Source organism: Ranitomeya imitator, chromosome 2 (genome assembly GCF_032444005.1).
Source record: "Ranitomeya imitator isolate aRanImi1 chromosome 2, aRanImi1.pri, whole genome shotgun sequence".
Classification (NCBI taxonomy): domain Eukaryota; kingdom Metazoa; phylum Chordata; class Amphibia; order Anura; family Dendrobatidae; genus Ranitomeya; species Ranitomeya imitator.
Window position 1 is genome coordinate 184,408,103 of NC_091283.1, and position 14,432 is coordinate 184,422,534.

The window sequence follows — 14,432 nt, forward strand, 5'->3', positions numbered from 1 at the left end:
TCCAATTGTATAAAAGAGTTAAAGGGAACCTGTCACCCCGTTTTTTCATATTGAGATATAAATACTGTTAAATAGGGCCTGCACTGTGCGTTACTATAGTGTATGTAGTGTACCCTGATTCCCCACCTACGCTGCGCAATACATTACCAAAGTCACCGTTTTCGCCTGTCAATCAAGCTGGTCAGGTCGGGTGGGCGTGTTCACAGCGCTGTTTCTTCCTCAGCTTTACGTTGGTGGCGTAGTGGTGTGCGCATGTTGAGGTGACTAATCCACTGTGGGCACGTGAACAAGGAGCGCGCGATCTGCGCTATCACCCCCTGTCATCGGTGGGGGCGGCCATCTTCCTGGGGCCGCGCGTGCGCAGATGGAGTGCTCTGCTGCACGGGGCTTCAGGAAAATGGCCGCGGGATGCCGCGCGTGCGCACAAGAGATCGCGGCGGCCATTTTCCCAAAGCCGAGATGCAAACACACACACATTATTAAAAAGTATTTTAATGAAATGAACACACCGTTTGTTGTAATATTTTATTGTACGCTCAATCCACTGGCTGAAGACCCTCGCTCTGTGACAAAGAAAAAATAATAAACCAACAATATACATACCTTCCGTAGATCTGTAACGTCCCACGTTGTAAATCCATCTGAAGGGGTTAATTTTTTTTACAGCCAGGAGCTCTGCTATAATGCAGCTGTGCTACTGGCTGTAAAACCCCAGCGAATGAATGGAAACTAGGTCAATGACCTGTAGTTACCTTCATTCGCGGTGAGGCGCCCTCTGCTGGTTGTCCTCATTTGAACTCGAGCCTGGGAACTTTTCTGATTTTTTCCCACGCTCGAAGGACATCCAGCAGAGGGCGCCTCACCGCGAATGAAGGTAACTACAGGTCATTGACCTAGTTTCCATTCATTCGCTGGGGTTTTACAGCCAGCAGCAAAGCTGCATTATAGCAGAGCTCCTGGCTGTAAAAAAAATTAACCCCTTCAGATGGATTTACAACGTGGAACGTTACAGATCTACGGAAGGTATGTATATTGTTGGTTTATTATTTTTTCTTTGTCACAGAGCGAGGGTCTTCAGCCAGTGGATCGAGCGTACAATAAAATATTACAACAAACGGTGTGTTCATTTCATTAAAATACTTTTTAATAATGTGTGTGTGTTTTTTTAACTCTTTCATACAATTGGATTAATAATGGATAGGTGTCATAATTGACGCCTCTCCATTATTAATCTGGCTTAATGTCACCTTACAATAGCAAGGTGGCATTAACCCTTCATTACCCCATATCCCACCGCTACACGGGAATGGGAACAGAGTGGCCAAGTGCCAGAATAGGTGCATCTTGCAGATGTGCCTTTTCTGGGGTGGCTGGGGGCAGATGTTTTTAGCCGGGGGGGGGGGGGGGGGGGGCAATAACCGTGGACCCTCTCCAGGCTATTAATATCTGCCCTCAGTCACTGGCTTTACTACTCTGGCAGAGAAAATTGCGCGGGAGCCCACGCCATTTTTTTCCGCCATTTAACCCTTTAATTTAATAGCTAGAACGGCCAAATTTTGCACATAAACACTACTACCATTAGTAGTGTGGAATATGCAAAAAAAAGGGGGATATGACATGGTTTACTGTATGTAAACCATGTCTCAAATCATGTCGGGTTTTTGAAGGAGATAGCTTAAAAGCCGGTAATTCAATTGCCGGCTTTTGTTATCTCGTGCTGGATGAAATATAAATATATATGTGTCTCACTAACATATATATATATATATATATATATATATATATATATATATATATATATATATATGGACAGTATATATGTTTTTATTATTTTTTGAGCACATGGATCCCCTGTATATCCGTATGTCGGTTTTGCAAGCCTGCGAGAAAATCTCGCAGTACGGATACCATACGGATTACATACGGAGGGTGCCATGCGCAAAATACTCTGACACACCCTGCCTACGGAGGCGATACGGACAACTATTTTGGGGACTTTTCAGCGTATTACGGCCGTAAATTACGGACCGTATTTTTATACGCTGAGTGTGAGGCCGGCCTTATAGTCAGACTGTTCTATAGCTCTATATGGAAGCATATATTTACAAAGACCAGCAATGGTTCTATTCCTATGTCACATTGTAAAGTGCCATGAAAGAATCAGTAAGTAGAGAAAATTACAGCAACTTAAATGGTTAAAAGTAGCAAGACCAGGACAGCCGCACATCCCCAAACCCTATGTCGTTGCGCAGAAGATTCTTTCCCCTGGTCATAGCAAAACATCTAGACCGATTGAAAATGACAGCTTGGGCCATCTGGACCTCCGCGGTGGTCTGTTGAACACATGTCTAGCAGATGTTGGGATTCTGGAGCAAAATAGGGTCTCAGATTTTTGTACATTTAGTAATGATGGAAGTTTGATGACTTCAAAAAGAGAGAGCATCAAGCCAGCAAGCGGCCAAGTATCATACTAGTGGCGAATATGGTTCCCGAGACACCCTGCTCTACATGTCATGCCTCTGACCACAACATCACATTTCAATTTTAATATATCTCTTCCCTGAATAAAAATCGCTCTTGCTTTGGAGGACGTGTTCAGAATGGGCACTGTGTACTGCTTTTTTTCTCCTGTGGAGGCGCTGCAGGGAAACTGAACACTGACAGGTTAAATCATAGATTACAGCAGATTACTGGGGTCCCAGCATTTGTGCTATTTACAATCAGCTTATTGGCAAGGGACCCTTCTAACAAGTACAGATGAGTACCCCTTTAAGGCAGACGATAAAAGGGTTATTTGCACTAGCCTTTATGTCTGAACTCTCTTAGAGAAACGGAAACCAGATAAGCTGGGGCTGCAAGATGTTACATCTGTCTGTGAGAAAGCCTAATATGTCAACCATCCCTTAAAGGGGTTGTCACCCAGATACTTAAAAAACAAAACAACAAATCTGCTTCATTCGAGATAATAACGGATAAAAAATACCTGCTTCATAACTAGGCATTGTGAGGCAGCGACCAGTGTTATTTGCGAGGATCTCTATGTGCCCCTCAGAATGCGCTCAGGAGTGTATTATACCCGCTGGAGTGCCTTGTGGTCACAGCAGGGTGCCTGTAAGTGGAAAGGCAAAATAAAAATAAGCATGGACCTCGTTAAACTATTTGGCCAAGGCATTGTCCAGGAAAACCAGGTATAGGCTTTTATTTTTTAAACGGCCCGTAGGAAGGTAGTGGGTCTGGTCCGTTTCCTCCAGGCTGGGTCTTACAAGTGGCCCATGGCCACAGATTCCAATTTAGAAAAAAAAAACCTGCAGGAAGGGTTTGGGTGTGTCGGTGTGGAGTTTGCTAGAGTGCAGAGATGTCGGCTCTGCAAAGCGCCGTCTGTGTGAGGGAACACAGGGCGAAGAAGAGAGAATTCCTGGCACGTCGCAGCGTAATACAGTGGTGCAGTCACCCTCGGCAACTGGACACACTTATGGACTGTCCTGTTTCCTGGCTGTGATCCGGAGGATACCGTGTACTGTACACTGTGTGAGTTTGGACATTGAACACATTTTGCTGTGAACTTTTCCTGTGGTCACTGTCTGTCACACTGAACCAACCCAGCTGCACTACAGCATATACTATATACCATTGTGACATCTGATAAGCTGTAATTGGCTATATTGGTGGTCACCTGCTTTCCCCAGAAAAAAAGATAGAACTAAGAGACTGATTTCTAATTACAAAAGGGTTTTTCTAGCGGTGGTCCAGGACTAATTTTTCTTCTATTGGTTTTATATCCTAATTTTAGTAATATACCTTGTTGCTTATATCCTTTGCAGGTCTCGATATAAGTCACTTAGACTCTTGGTCCCCTCTTCCAGTGACATGCCTATTCACGTGCCTTGACTTTACCTATTCTTGTGCCTTGACTTTATCCCATCAAATGCGATTTCACCATGTTGGAGTCTTTCACCTATATACAGGTCATCATAAGTGATGTCACGTACACGGGCAGGCTGAAGCACAGCTTATGGTGCATGCATGGTGAGAAAGAGCCCATCAGGTTGCCTTTGTAACATCAGTTTTGACGAAAAATCAAGTACATGATGTACGGGATGTAATGGGGCATTTATCTGGAATATGGGACCGAGCGAGGGCAGCAGATAATTCATAGCATATATTACAAAAATACATAACATTATAAAGTGGAAATTTAAAAGAAAAGCTGCCCTGGACTACCCCTTTAAGGGGGCTGTCCACTACTTTGATATTGATCACCTATCTATCTATAGCAGTGTTCCCCAACTCCATTGCTTAATAGCCACCAACAGATCATATTTTCAGGATTTCCTTAGTATCAGACAAGTGATGGAATTATTACATGGGACACTGATCTATAGCATCGGTCACCAATATCAGGGCAGTGGGGTCCGACACCCGGCACTTCCACTGATCAGCTGTTATCACCTCTGCAAACAATGTAGACAGCTGGAACAGCACAGCTGCATATACTGTTTAGTGGCTGCCCTAGGGTACTGCAGATCACTTGAAGCAGTGGACAATCTCTTTAAAGAGGGAATATTATTACTGGCCTACTATTCGCTAACTTTAACCATTTTACATAGAATTTCAAATATCGAATCAATCAAGCCAGATATAAAACCTTCTGAAGGATACTTCCATTCGACAATACTGATGGAGGCTCTACGGATGGGGTTGCTAAGGTACAAACAAAAAAGAGCCCTTGGACTTCTGTGAACCCCGCTGCCTCCTTGGTTCTTGTGCTTGCTGTACTGCTGCCGCTTCTTCTGGGCTTGGGAGCTGCTTGTAGAGTTGAGTGTATCAGTTCCGTTCATCACTACTCCATCCATAGAGTAGCGCCAACAAGTCAACACTGTCTCCGCGGCTTCTATAAAAGGCTCCGCCTCCTCACTGGAGTACGGAGGGGCAGACCCTGCAAAATAAAATATATGTTAATGAAGTATCTTGAATTCTACCCTATTTCTCTATGTAACATTATCATACCCCTACAATGCTACCTGCTACAATTCTCTAGGTTACAGTATCAGCCATTGTCGGAGTCACTGGCGTAGCATGGAGAGAAAGAGTGTCACGGGGCGATTTCCCCAAGGGGGCAAAATTCTAATGAGGTGTAAAATGTCATAAATAAGTCCAGGAGAACCCTAAATGCAGAAGCATTCCCAAATTTAAAAGAAGTGTCCCTTGAAAAATAAAAAATATAACAAGCACAAAAAAAAAAATCAAACAAACACTAACATAATAATACATTGTACATTTTTACACAATTTTTCTAACCCTAACTAGGGCTAAGTCTAGAATAATAAAATATTTACATAAAAAGTAATACATTAAAAAACAAAAGTAAAAAAAAAGAAAGAATTGTTTTGTTCTGGGAAAGGGCAAAGACGGCGTTACGTGGAAAGATCATGGCCCATGACTTTTCATACAAAAAAAAAAAAAAAGACCCTAAAAAGATTTGGTGAATTATCAGACGAACTTAAACAAGTACACACGTGGTCAAAATTGTTGGTACCCCTCGTTTAATGACAGAAAAACCCACAATGGTCACAGAAATAACTTGAATATGACAAAAGTAATAATAAAAAATATATGAAAATGAACAAATGAAAGTCAGACATTGCTTTTCAACCATGCTTCCACAAAATTGAAAAAAAAGTAAAACTCATGAAATAGGCCTGGACAGAAATGATGGCACCCTTAACTTAATATTCTGTTGCACAGCCTTTTGAGACAATCACTGCAATCAAACGATTCCTGTAACTGTCAGTGAGACTTCTGCACCTTTCGACAGGTATTTTGGCCACTCCTCCAGAGCAAACTGCTCCAGTTGTCTAATGTGTGAAGGTTGCCTTTTCCAGATGGCATACTCCAGCTCTTTCCAAAGATGCTCAATAGGATTTAGGTCAGGGCTCATAGAAGACCACTTCAGAATAGTCCAATGTTTTCCTCTTAGCCATTCTTGGTTGTTTTTAGCTGTGTGTTTTGGGTCATTATCCTGTTGCAAGACCCATGACCTACGACTGAGACCAAGCTTTCTGACTCTGGGCAGCACAGTTCTCTCTAGAATCCCTTGATAGTCTTGAGATTTCATTGTACCCTGCACAGATTCTAGACACCCTGTGCCAGATGCAGCAAAGCATCCCCAGAACATAACAGAGCCTCCTCCATGTTTCACAGTAGGGACAGTGTTCTTTTCTTGATATGCTTAATTTTTTTCCTTCTGTGAACATAGAGCTGATGTGCCTTGCCAAAAAGTTCCATTTCTGTCTCATCTGTCCATAGGTCATTCTCCCAGAAGCTTCGTGGCTTGTCAATATGTAGTTTGGCAAATTCCAGTCTGGCTTTTTTCTGATTTTTTTTTTCAACAATGGTGTCCTCCTTGGTCGTCTCCCATGAAGTCCACTTTGGTTCATACAACGACGGATGTTGTGAGCTGACACTGATGCTCCTTGAGCTTGAAGTTCACCTTTAATCTGTTTAGAAGTTTTCCTGGGCTCTTTTGTTACCATTCGTATTATCCGTCTCTTTGATTAGTCATCAATTTTCCTCCTGCGGCCACGTCCAGGGAGGTTGGCTACAGTCCATGGATCTTACATTTCTGAATAATATGTGCAACTGTAGTCACAGGAACATCAAGCTGCTTGGAGATGGTCTTATAACTTTAACCTTTAACATGTTTGTCTATAATTTTCTAGTTTCCTGAGACAACCCTTTCCTTTGCTTCCTCTGGTACGTAAAATCATATTTATCAAGACAACTCCCACAGTTTGTGCCACTAATCAATAGGACAGTATATAGGGATGCAAAGATGTGTGGAAGAGGTTCAGTGCCACAATAATGAAAATCATATAAAGAAAAACAGCACCAAAAAGAACCAATATACTAAAAGTACAAAGCTTTATTAAATGACAATACAATTCAAGATGTAAAGACATAAGAAAAATATCAGGGACATGACAATGGAAAGCCAAAAAATGGTGGACACCACGGTTATATACAGGCATTGCATTGTGCAATCAAAGTGTGCCAAACAAAAATACAATAGATATAAAGTATATTGAAAAGTGCAGGTACACTAAGGGCACAAGAAAAATACATAAAGTCAGCTAACCACAGTGGTAATTGAGAGCAGTGACCATAAAGCCAGGGTAAAAATGTGCCAAAGGATTTACCTGAAGGACCGTGATGCCATCCGCCCCAATGCGTGTTTCAGCGCAGTGCCTTCTTCCGGGGGTGTATTTTTATTTGGCACACTTTGATTGCACAATGCACTTTTTGAGCTGACCTGCATACTTATTATTACTTATTCTGCCATTGTTTTTTTTTTTGCCTGTATATAACCGTGGTGTCCACCATTTTTTGGCTTTCCATTGCCATGTCCCTGATATTTTTCTTATGTCTTTACATCTTGAATTTTATTGTCATTTAATAAAGCTTTGTACTTTTGGTATATTGGTTTTTTTGTGTGCTTTTTTTTCTTTATATGATTTTCCTCTGGTCCATGTTGAGTGTGATACACACCGTGTCACCAAATAGCACAGTGAGTATCTGTAGCCCTATATACAGGCCCACTCACTGATTCCAAGATTGTAGACACCTTAGACACCTGTGATGCTAGTTAGTGGACACTCCTTGATTTAACATGTCCCTTTTGTCATATTATTTTCAGGGGTACCATCATTTCTGTCCAGGCCTATTTCATGAGTTTATTTTTTTAAAACATTCTGTGGAAGCATGGCTGAAAAGCAATGTCTGACTTTAATTTGTTCATTTTCATATAAATTTTATATATTATTACTTTTGTCAGATTCAAGTTATTTCTGTGATCATTGTGGGTTTTTCTGTCATTAAACGAGGGGTACCAACAATTTTGACCATGTATGTACATACTAAATTCCTACTGACACCCTCCCATGAAAATAAGGAAGCCTGGGTGCAAAAACAAGTTGAATTTACTATGCGAATAGGCGCGAACAATTCTATCTATCTACAAAAGACACCTATTTCTATAGATATGGAAAGAAAGTAGGTCGGATGATGGTGAATTTGGCCAGGGAGATGAGAACTTCTCAATGGATTTTTCAATTAAAAGATACGAACGGGGAAATCAAAATTAATCCTCAGACGATCAACAATATTTTGGGCTCTTTCTACAGTGAACTATATAAAAATCCAAAACAAACTACAACATCCCCTACGACACTGTTAGGTAAATTAAATGTACCCGCTTTTTGCGGAAGAACAGAAAACCATATTAAAGAAAAGTTTTTCCCTAGAGATTACTAATACAACCAAAACTCTAAAATCATGCAAAGCTCCCAGTCCCGATAGGTACACAAACACATTTTTCAAACTACTTAACCATGAAATCTCCCCAATCCTGGAATCGGACATCAATAAAATACTTCTAGGTGACCCCATCCTCCAATCTGTAAATATGGCTTATGTTTAACTTTTGCTTAAACCAAGCAAAGATATGTTATCCCCTAACTGTTACAGACCAATCTCTTTAATGAACGCTGACGGCAAAATCATCTCCAAAATTTTGGCCAACAGGTTAGCGTCCATCTTTACCTACAACATTTCGCCTTCTCAGGCTGGATGTATAAAAGGCCATTCGGCCACTCTTAATATCAGGATGGTTCTCCTAGTCCTGCATAAAATGCAATCGTCCTCTAACAGCAAATGCTCCCCAGCCATCATAGCAATTGACGCAGAAAAAGCTTTTGATAGCACAAAATGGGAATGGCTGTTCAAAGTACTATCTAAAATGTCAATGTTAGGCCCCTTTTTTTTAATACATTCAAAACTTATACTCCTCCCCTCAGAGCTCAAGTGTACACCCTGTTTTTTTAGCAAAATCTTTTCCTTTGGAAAAGAGCACGAGACAAAGTTGCCCATTATCTCCACTTCTTTTTAATTTAGCTATTGAACCCTTGGTTCGTACTCTATCCAACCCTAGTACATTTAGGGGTATCTAAATTAATTCAAGAAAACAAAAAACATTCAGGTAACTTTTTTTGCAGATGACATATTATTATTTATGTCTACTCTAATCCCAAGGATCACTTATCAAGGGTCTTAGACCTCCTCAAAGATTTGGGTGATATTAACGTAAATTAGTGGGAAATACTTCCCCTAACACAGAGAGGGAAAAATGCCTTCCACAATCTCTCTCTAGGAGGAATAGCCATTGCACCCTCATTCATGACTTATTTAGGCATTAAAATCGGTGGAATACCTTCATCAATATATTCCCTAACCTATCCTCTTCTCACCAAAAACAATACTAACTAACTAAAATCATGGCAGGACGTGCCTCTTTCTTTTATTATTAAATTAAAATGATAAGCATGGCCAAGCTTATGTACCCACTAAAAACCCTCCCGCTCTTACTCAAACATATTGACGTCAATATTCTCAATAGGGCCCTAAGCCATTTCTTATGGAGAAATAAACGATCCCAGGATTGGCCTAAATAAACATATGGCATCTAAGGACGTTGGATGGATCAATTTCGTCAATGTTGGGGAAAAAGTGTGGTCTCTCATTTAGGGTTTCCAAACACCTCCACATTTGGCATGGGGTCAGGCCGGCAAAAATAATATCTCCCACCTTCTTTACCCAAATGAGAGCAGATGGTTGACATGTACTGAATGTCTAGAGGAATATAAACTCTCTCAGTCTTATTTACAGTTTGACCAGATTAGACTCTCCATAATGGAAAACTTATGTGAGTCCAGGGCTCTGATTACTCTCGGGCTCCACAATCAGCCCGTTTACATTATTGGTACAGCTTAGATGTCACAACTAAATCAAAGGGTCTTCTAAAAATTGATCCATACTTTATACTTCTGGCAAAAAAAAAATCTTAAATTTTGTCAAGAACCCTCTACTCACCCTAATCCCTAAATTGTTAGCCCAAATGAAACACTATATGGAGGTTGAAAAGTGAGATGCAGCCGGTAATTCAGAGTCGTAAGCAGAAAACTTTCTTTTAAAGTGGTAACAATTTATCGCAAAGTTCTGCTCTCAAGAAGAAGAAGAAAAAAACACTGTTACTCCTTTTATTAATACTGCTTGGTACATCTTGGAGGATCTCAGAGATTTCTAGTTAGGAAAGAAGTCACCAGTGATATCATTCACCATTATTTAGATGCTTTTGTTTATAGAGTAGACTTATTTAGTTTGCTATTTCTTACACTGTTGGTCCCGTCACGCACCAAGCCTAGCACTTGGTCTGAAATATCATTTCTGATTGTACTGAATGTTACTTTGAATTATATATTAAAAAAAGACTATGACAATGTATTACCTCTTAATTTTAAAATCTTGAAATTTTAAAATTAAGAAAAAAAAAATATATATATATAGCGTCAAACTAAAATTACATCAGTATTTGACCCAGCAAAAGTTCCAAATAAAGTCTCTTTTAATGTACAGCGTAATCGCAAACAGAAAGTAAATCAGATCCTCTGGATCGCAGCTGGGAAAACAAAGACAGTCCGTGACTGGTTGCCATGGGCTGTGGTACCACCGTGAACGCTGAGGAAAACCCGGGACCGGGGAGGAAACGGACTACCCCGCTGCCATCCTGTAGTCTGTTTAAAAAATAAAAGCCCAGAACAGGTTTTCTTATATCTGCCCTTGACACATACAGTTGTGGCCACAAGTATTGACACCCCTGCAATTCTGACAGATAATACTCAGTTTCTTCCTGAAAATGATTGCAATCACAAATTCTTTGGTATTATTATCTTCATTTAATTTGTCTTAAATCAAAAAACACAAAAGAGAATGAAGCAAAAAGCAAAACATTGATCATTCCACACAAAACTCCAAAAATGGGCCAGACAAAAGTATTGGCACCCTCAGCCTAATACTTGGTTGCACAACCTTTAGCCAAAATAACTGCGACCAACCGCTCACGGTAACCATCAATGAGTTTCTTACAATGCTCTGCTGGAATTTTAGACCATTCTTCTTTGGCAAACTGCTCCAGGTCCCTGATATTTGATGGGTGCCTTCTCCAAACTGCCATTTTTAGATCTCTCCACAGGTGTTCCATGGGATTCAGGTCTGGACTCATTGCTGGCCACCTTAGAAGTCTCCAGTGCTTTCTCTCAAACCATTTTCTAGTGCTTTTTGAAGTGTGTTTTGGGTCATTGTCCTGCTGGAAGACCCATGACCTCTGAGGGAGACCCAGCTTTCTCACACTGGGCCCTGCATTATGCTGCAAAATTTGTTGGTAGTCTTCAGACTTCATAATGCCATGCACACGGTCAAGCAGTCCAGTGCCAGAGGCAGCAAAGCAACCCCAAAACATCAGGGAACCTCCGCCATGTTTGACTGTAGGGACCGTGTTTTTTTCTTTGAATGCCTCTTTTTTTTCTCCTGTAAACTCTATGTTGATGCCTTTGCCCAAAAAGCTCTACTTTTGTCTCATCTGACCAGAGAACATTCTTCCAAAAGGTTTTAGCCTTTTTCAGGTAAGTTTTGGCAAACTCCAGCCTGGCTTTTTTATGTCTCGGGGTAAGAAGTGGGGTCTTCCACCATACAGTCCCTTTTCATTCAGACGCCGACGGATAGTACGGATTGACCCTGTTGTACCCTTGGACTGCAGGGCAGCTTGAACTTGTTTGGATATTAGTTGAGGTTCTTCATCCAACATCCGCACAATCTTGCGTTGAAATCTCTTGTCAATTTTTCTTTTCCGTCCACATCTAGGGAGGTTAGCCACAGTGCCATGGGCTTTAAACTTCTTGATAACACTGCGCACGGTAGACACAGGAACATTCAGGTCTTTGGAGATGGACTTGTAGCCTTGAGATTGCTCATGCTTCCTCACAATTTGGTTTCTCAAGTCCTCAGACAGTTCTTTGGTCTTCTTTCTTTTCTCCATGCTCAATGTGGTACACACAAGGACACAGGACAGAGATTGAATAAACTTTAATCCATGTCAACTGGCTGCAAGTGTGATTTAGTTATTGCCAACACCTGTTAGGTGCCACAGGTAAGTTACAGATGCTGTTAATTACACAAATTAGAGAAGCATCACATGATTTTTCAAACAGTGTCAATACGTTTGTCCGCCCCCTTTTTTATGTTTGGTGTGGAATTCTATCCAATATGGCTTTAGGACAATTCTTTTTGTGTTTTTTTCATTTAAGACAAATTAAATGAAGATAATAATACCAAAGAATTTGTGTTTGCAATCATTTTCAGGAAGAAACTGAGTATTATCTGACAGAATTGCAGGGGTGTCAATACTTTTGGCCACAACTGTAGCATGCCCAAGACCAATACTCACTTTTATTTTGCATTTCAATCACAGCTATGCCTGTGACTGCAATGCACTCCCCCAGCCTTCAAATGCTTCTTTGCACATACTGGGGGACACATAGCGACCCTCGCATATAACACCGGTCACTGCCTCACAAAAGCTACAGTCCACAGGTTAAAGGGGTGCAAAATACTTGCTATGAACCCGCGTGCTAGCAATCCATGCTACACCACAGGTCTGATCATGCATAGACATATATAGAATGCAGCAAATGCGTTCCTCATCCCAAACTTACAGGACGATGAATGATGGACTGGTTTAGTCATAGTCTACTTATAGGTATTTGATTAACCATTATCCGTATGATGGAGCCCCATAAATAACCTGATTGTGGTGGTGGCGGTAGGGTTTCCAGGGCCAAAGAAACTAAGCACTACATGTTCACCTTTGAACTCTTTGTAGCAGCTCCCCTCCCTGGTGAATAAATGGCACCCAACTGTATGACACCCTCTATTACATCCATATGGCATAAATTATGATGAATTTGTTGGGTGTGCTTGGCCATGTCCTTTCCATCCTGCTATCGGCCCACATTTAGAAAAGCAGGTTGGGACTTGCATAAAAGTGCCAAGGCCTTGACTCATCATAGACTTTGCACCTTTATTTTTCTTGAGTTTAAATGGCTCTAATAGCATTATATATATATATATATATATATATATATATATATATATATATATATATATATATATATATATATAATTTTATTTTTTATTATATTTACTTGGTTTCATCTGTTTTGTTTTAATGCGGCTGTGGTTTTCCTTATTCAGATGTTTTACCCTAATTCACCAATTGAGTCTCTTCAAAACAAGTCACAAAACCTTTGCACGATTGCACACTGGTACTCTAAAGAAGTACAAAATCTAACTAATTTTTATTTTTTTGCACAGTTGAAGACTACTGTTAAATATTTTGAAATGATCATGCCGCTTTCTGCTCTAAAAAAATGGAAAAAATCTAACAGACACAAAAAAAAAGAAAATATGACATTTTGCCCAAAATTCATTAACTTGCATATGCCATTTTGTTGAAAAACAACAGTAACAAAAACATTTTTGGTGTGAAAACAAAGAAAAGTCCCTTAAATTTTTTTTAAAAAAGCTAAAAAGTTAGTAAATTTGGCGACGTCTCAAGAGGCTTAATGCCAGGAGAATGCAAAAAAATTGCTAAAAAAAAAAATTAAGAAAAAATTACTAAAACTTTTTTTTATACGGATCTTCATAAAATCATGTGATATCATTGTTTTGCAGCAATATTACACTACATATATTGTCAGCGTGCGTGTTGCAATGGTTGGCCCTTAAGCTTGCCGTTCGTTCGCCTATCAATCAGTTACGGCTGAGCTACCTACTTTTTAGCGGTAACGATTACCGTACTTTATGACAGATCATCAGTCGTTTCTTGGAACTGGAAATATATATCTTCTCCGTAAATGTGATATTTTGGCAGCTTGTCTTACCCGTCCCATTTTTCTCAGGTTCTGACATCTTCACTGGAACGACCTGTCGCCGATCATCAGTTTCTTAACGGTGCATTGGGCGATCTCTCCTTACAAATATGCCGGCAGCCCCGCACCGCATCCTATCGCTCTCCCGGCATTCTGTATATCCGTCCTCTTCATCAGGCTGCTGAGCAAAAAGACAGAGATTATCAGATGGACGGTATGAGCGTACGTCAGGGACTGGTGAATGCATGGTGTCATGCACTTTACTGGAGTGATGTAGGTAAATGTTATGGCGCACCCAAGATGGGGTTTGAGTAAGTTACCTGGTGGTAATAATGGGGGCAGTCTCCTCTCCATTTTTTTTTGTTCTTCGCTGCCCAGCAATGCCCAGCACCAGCTGGGTGCCCAGAGTCTTCTCTCTCTTCCCTCCCTCCATCAAGGGATTACCACAGATTGAATGCTGAGCCTTTAAAACAGGTGGGGGGAGGGACCTTGGGTGGCAGCGACATAGGGAATGTGTAGAGGATGCAAAGCCTCATTACATTTATATAGAGATTTGCAGATTTATAGAAAGAGACAAGCATTGAGATACAGTACAAGGTGGCTATGGGATTATCC

At 40.6% G+C, this 14,432-nt stretch overlaps 1 protein-coding gene across 1 annotated transcript in view; it reads right to left on the reverse strand.

Moving 5' to 3' along the window:
* The window catches only part of CACNA1F (calcium voltage-gated channel subunit alpha1 F), a 191,664-nt gene extending 177,807 nt beyond the window's left edge, over positions 1-13,857 (reverse strand). The window contains exons 1-2 of the mRNA XM_069748245.1: positions 13,830-13,857; positions 4,660-4,936 (exon numbers count right to left, since the gene is read on the reverse strand). Coding sequence (XP_069604346.1) covers positions 4,660-4,936; positions 13,830-13,857 — 305 coding nt within the window. The remainder of the gene's footprint in view (positions 1-4,659; positions 4,937-13,829) is intronic.
* Positions 13,858-14,432: the final 575 nt, after the last annotated feature.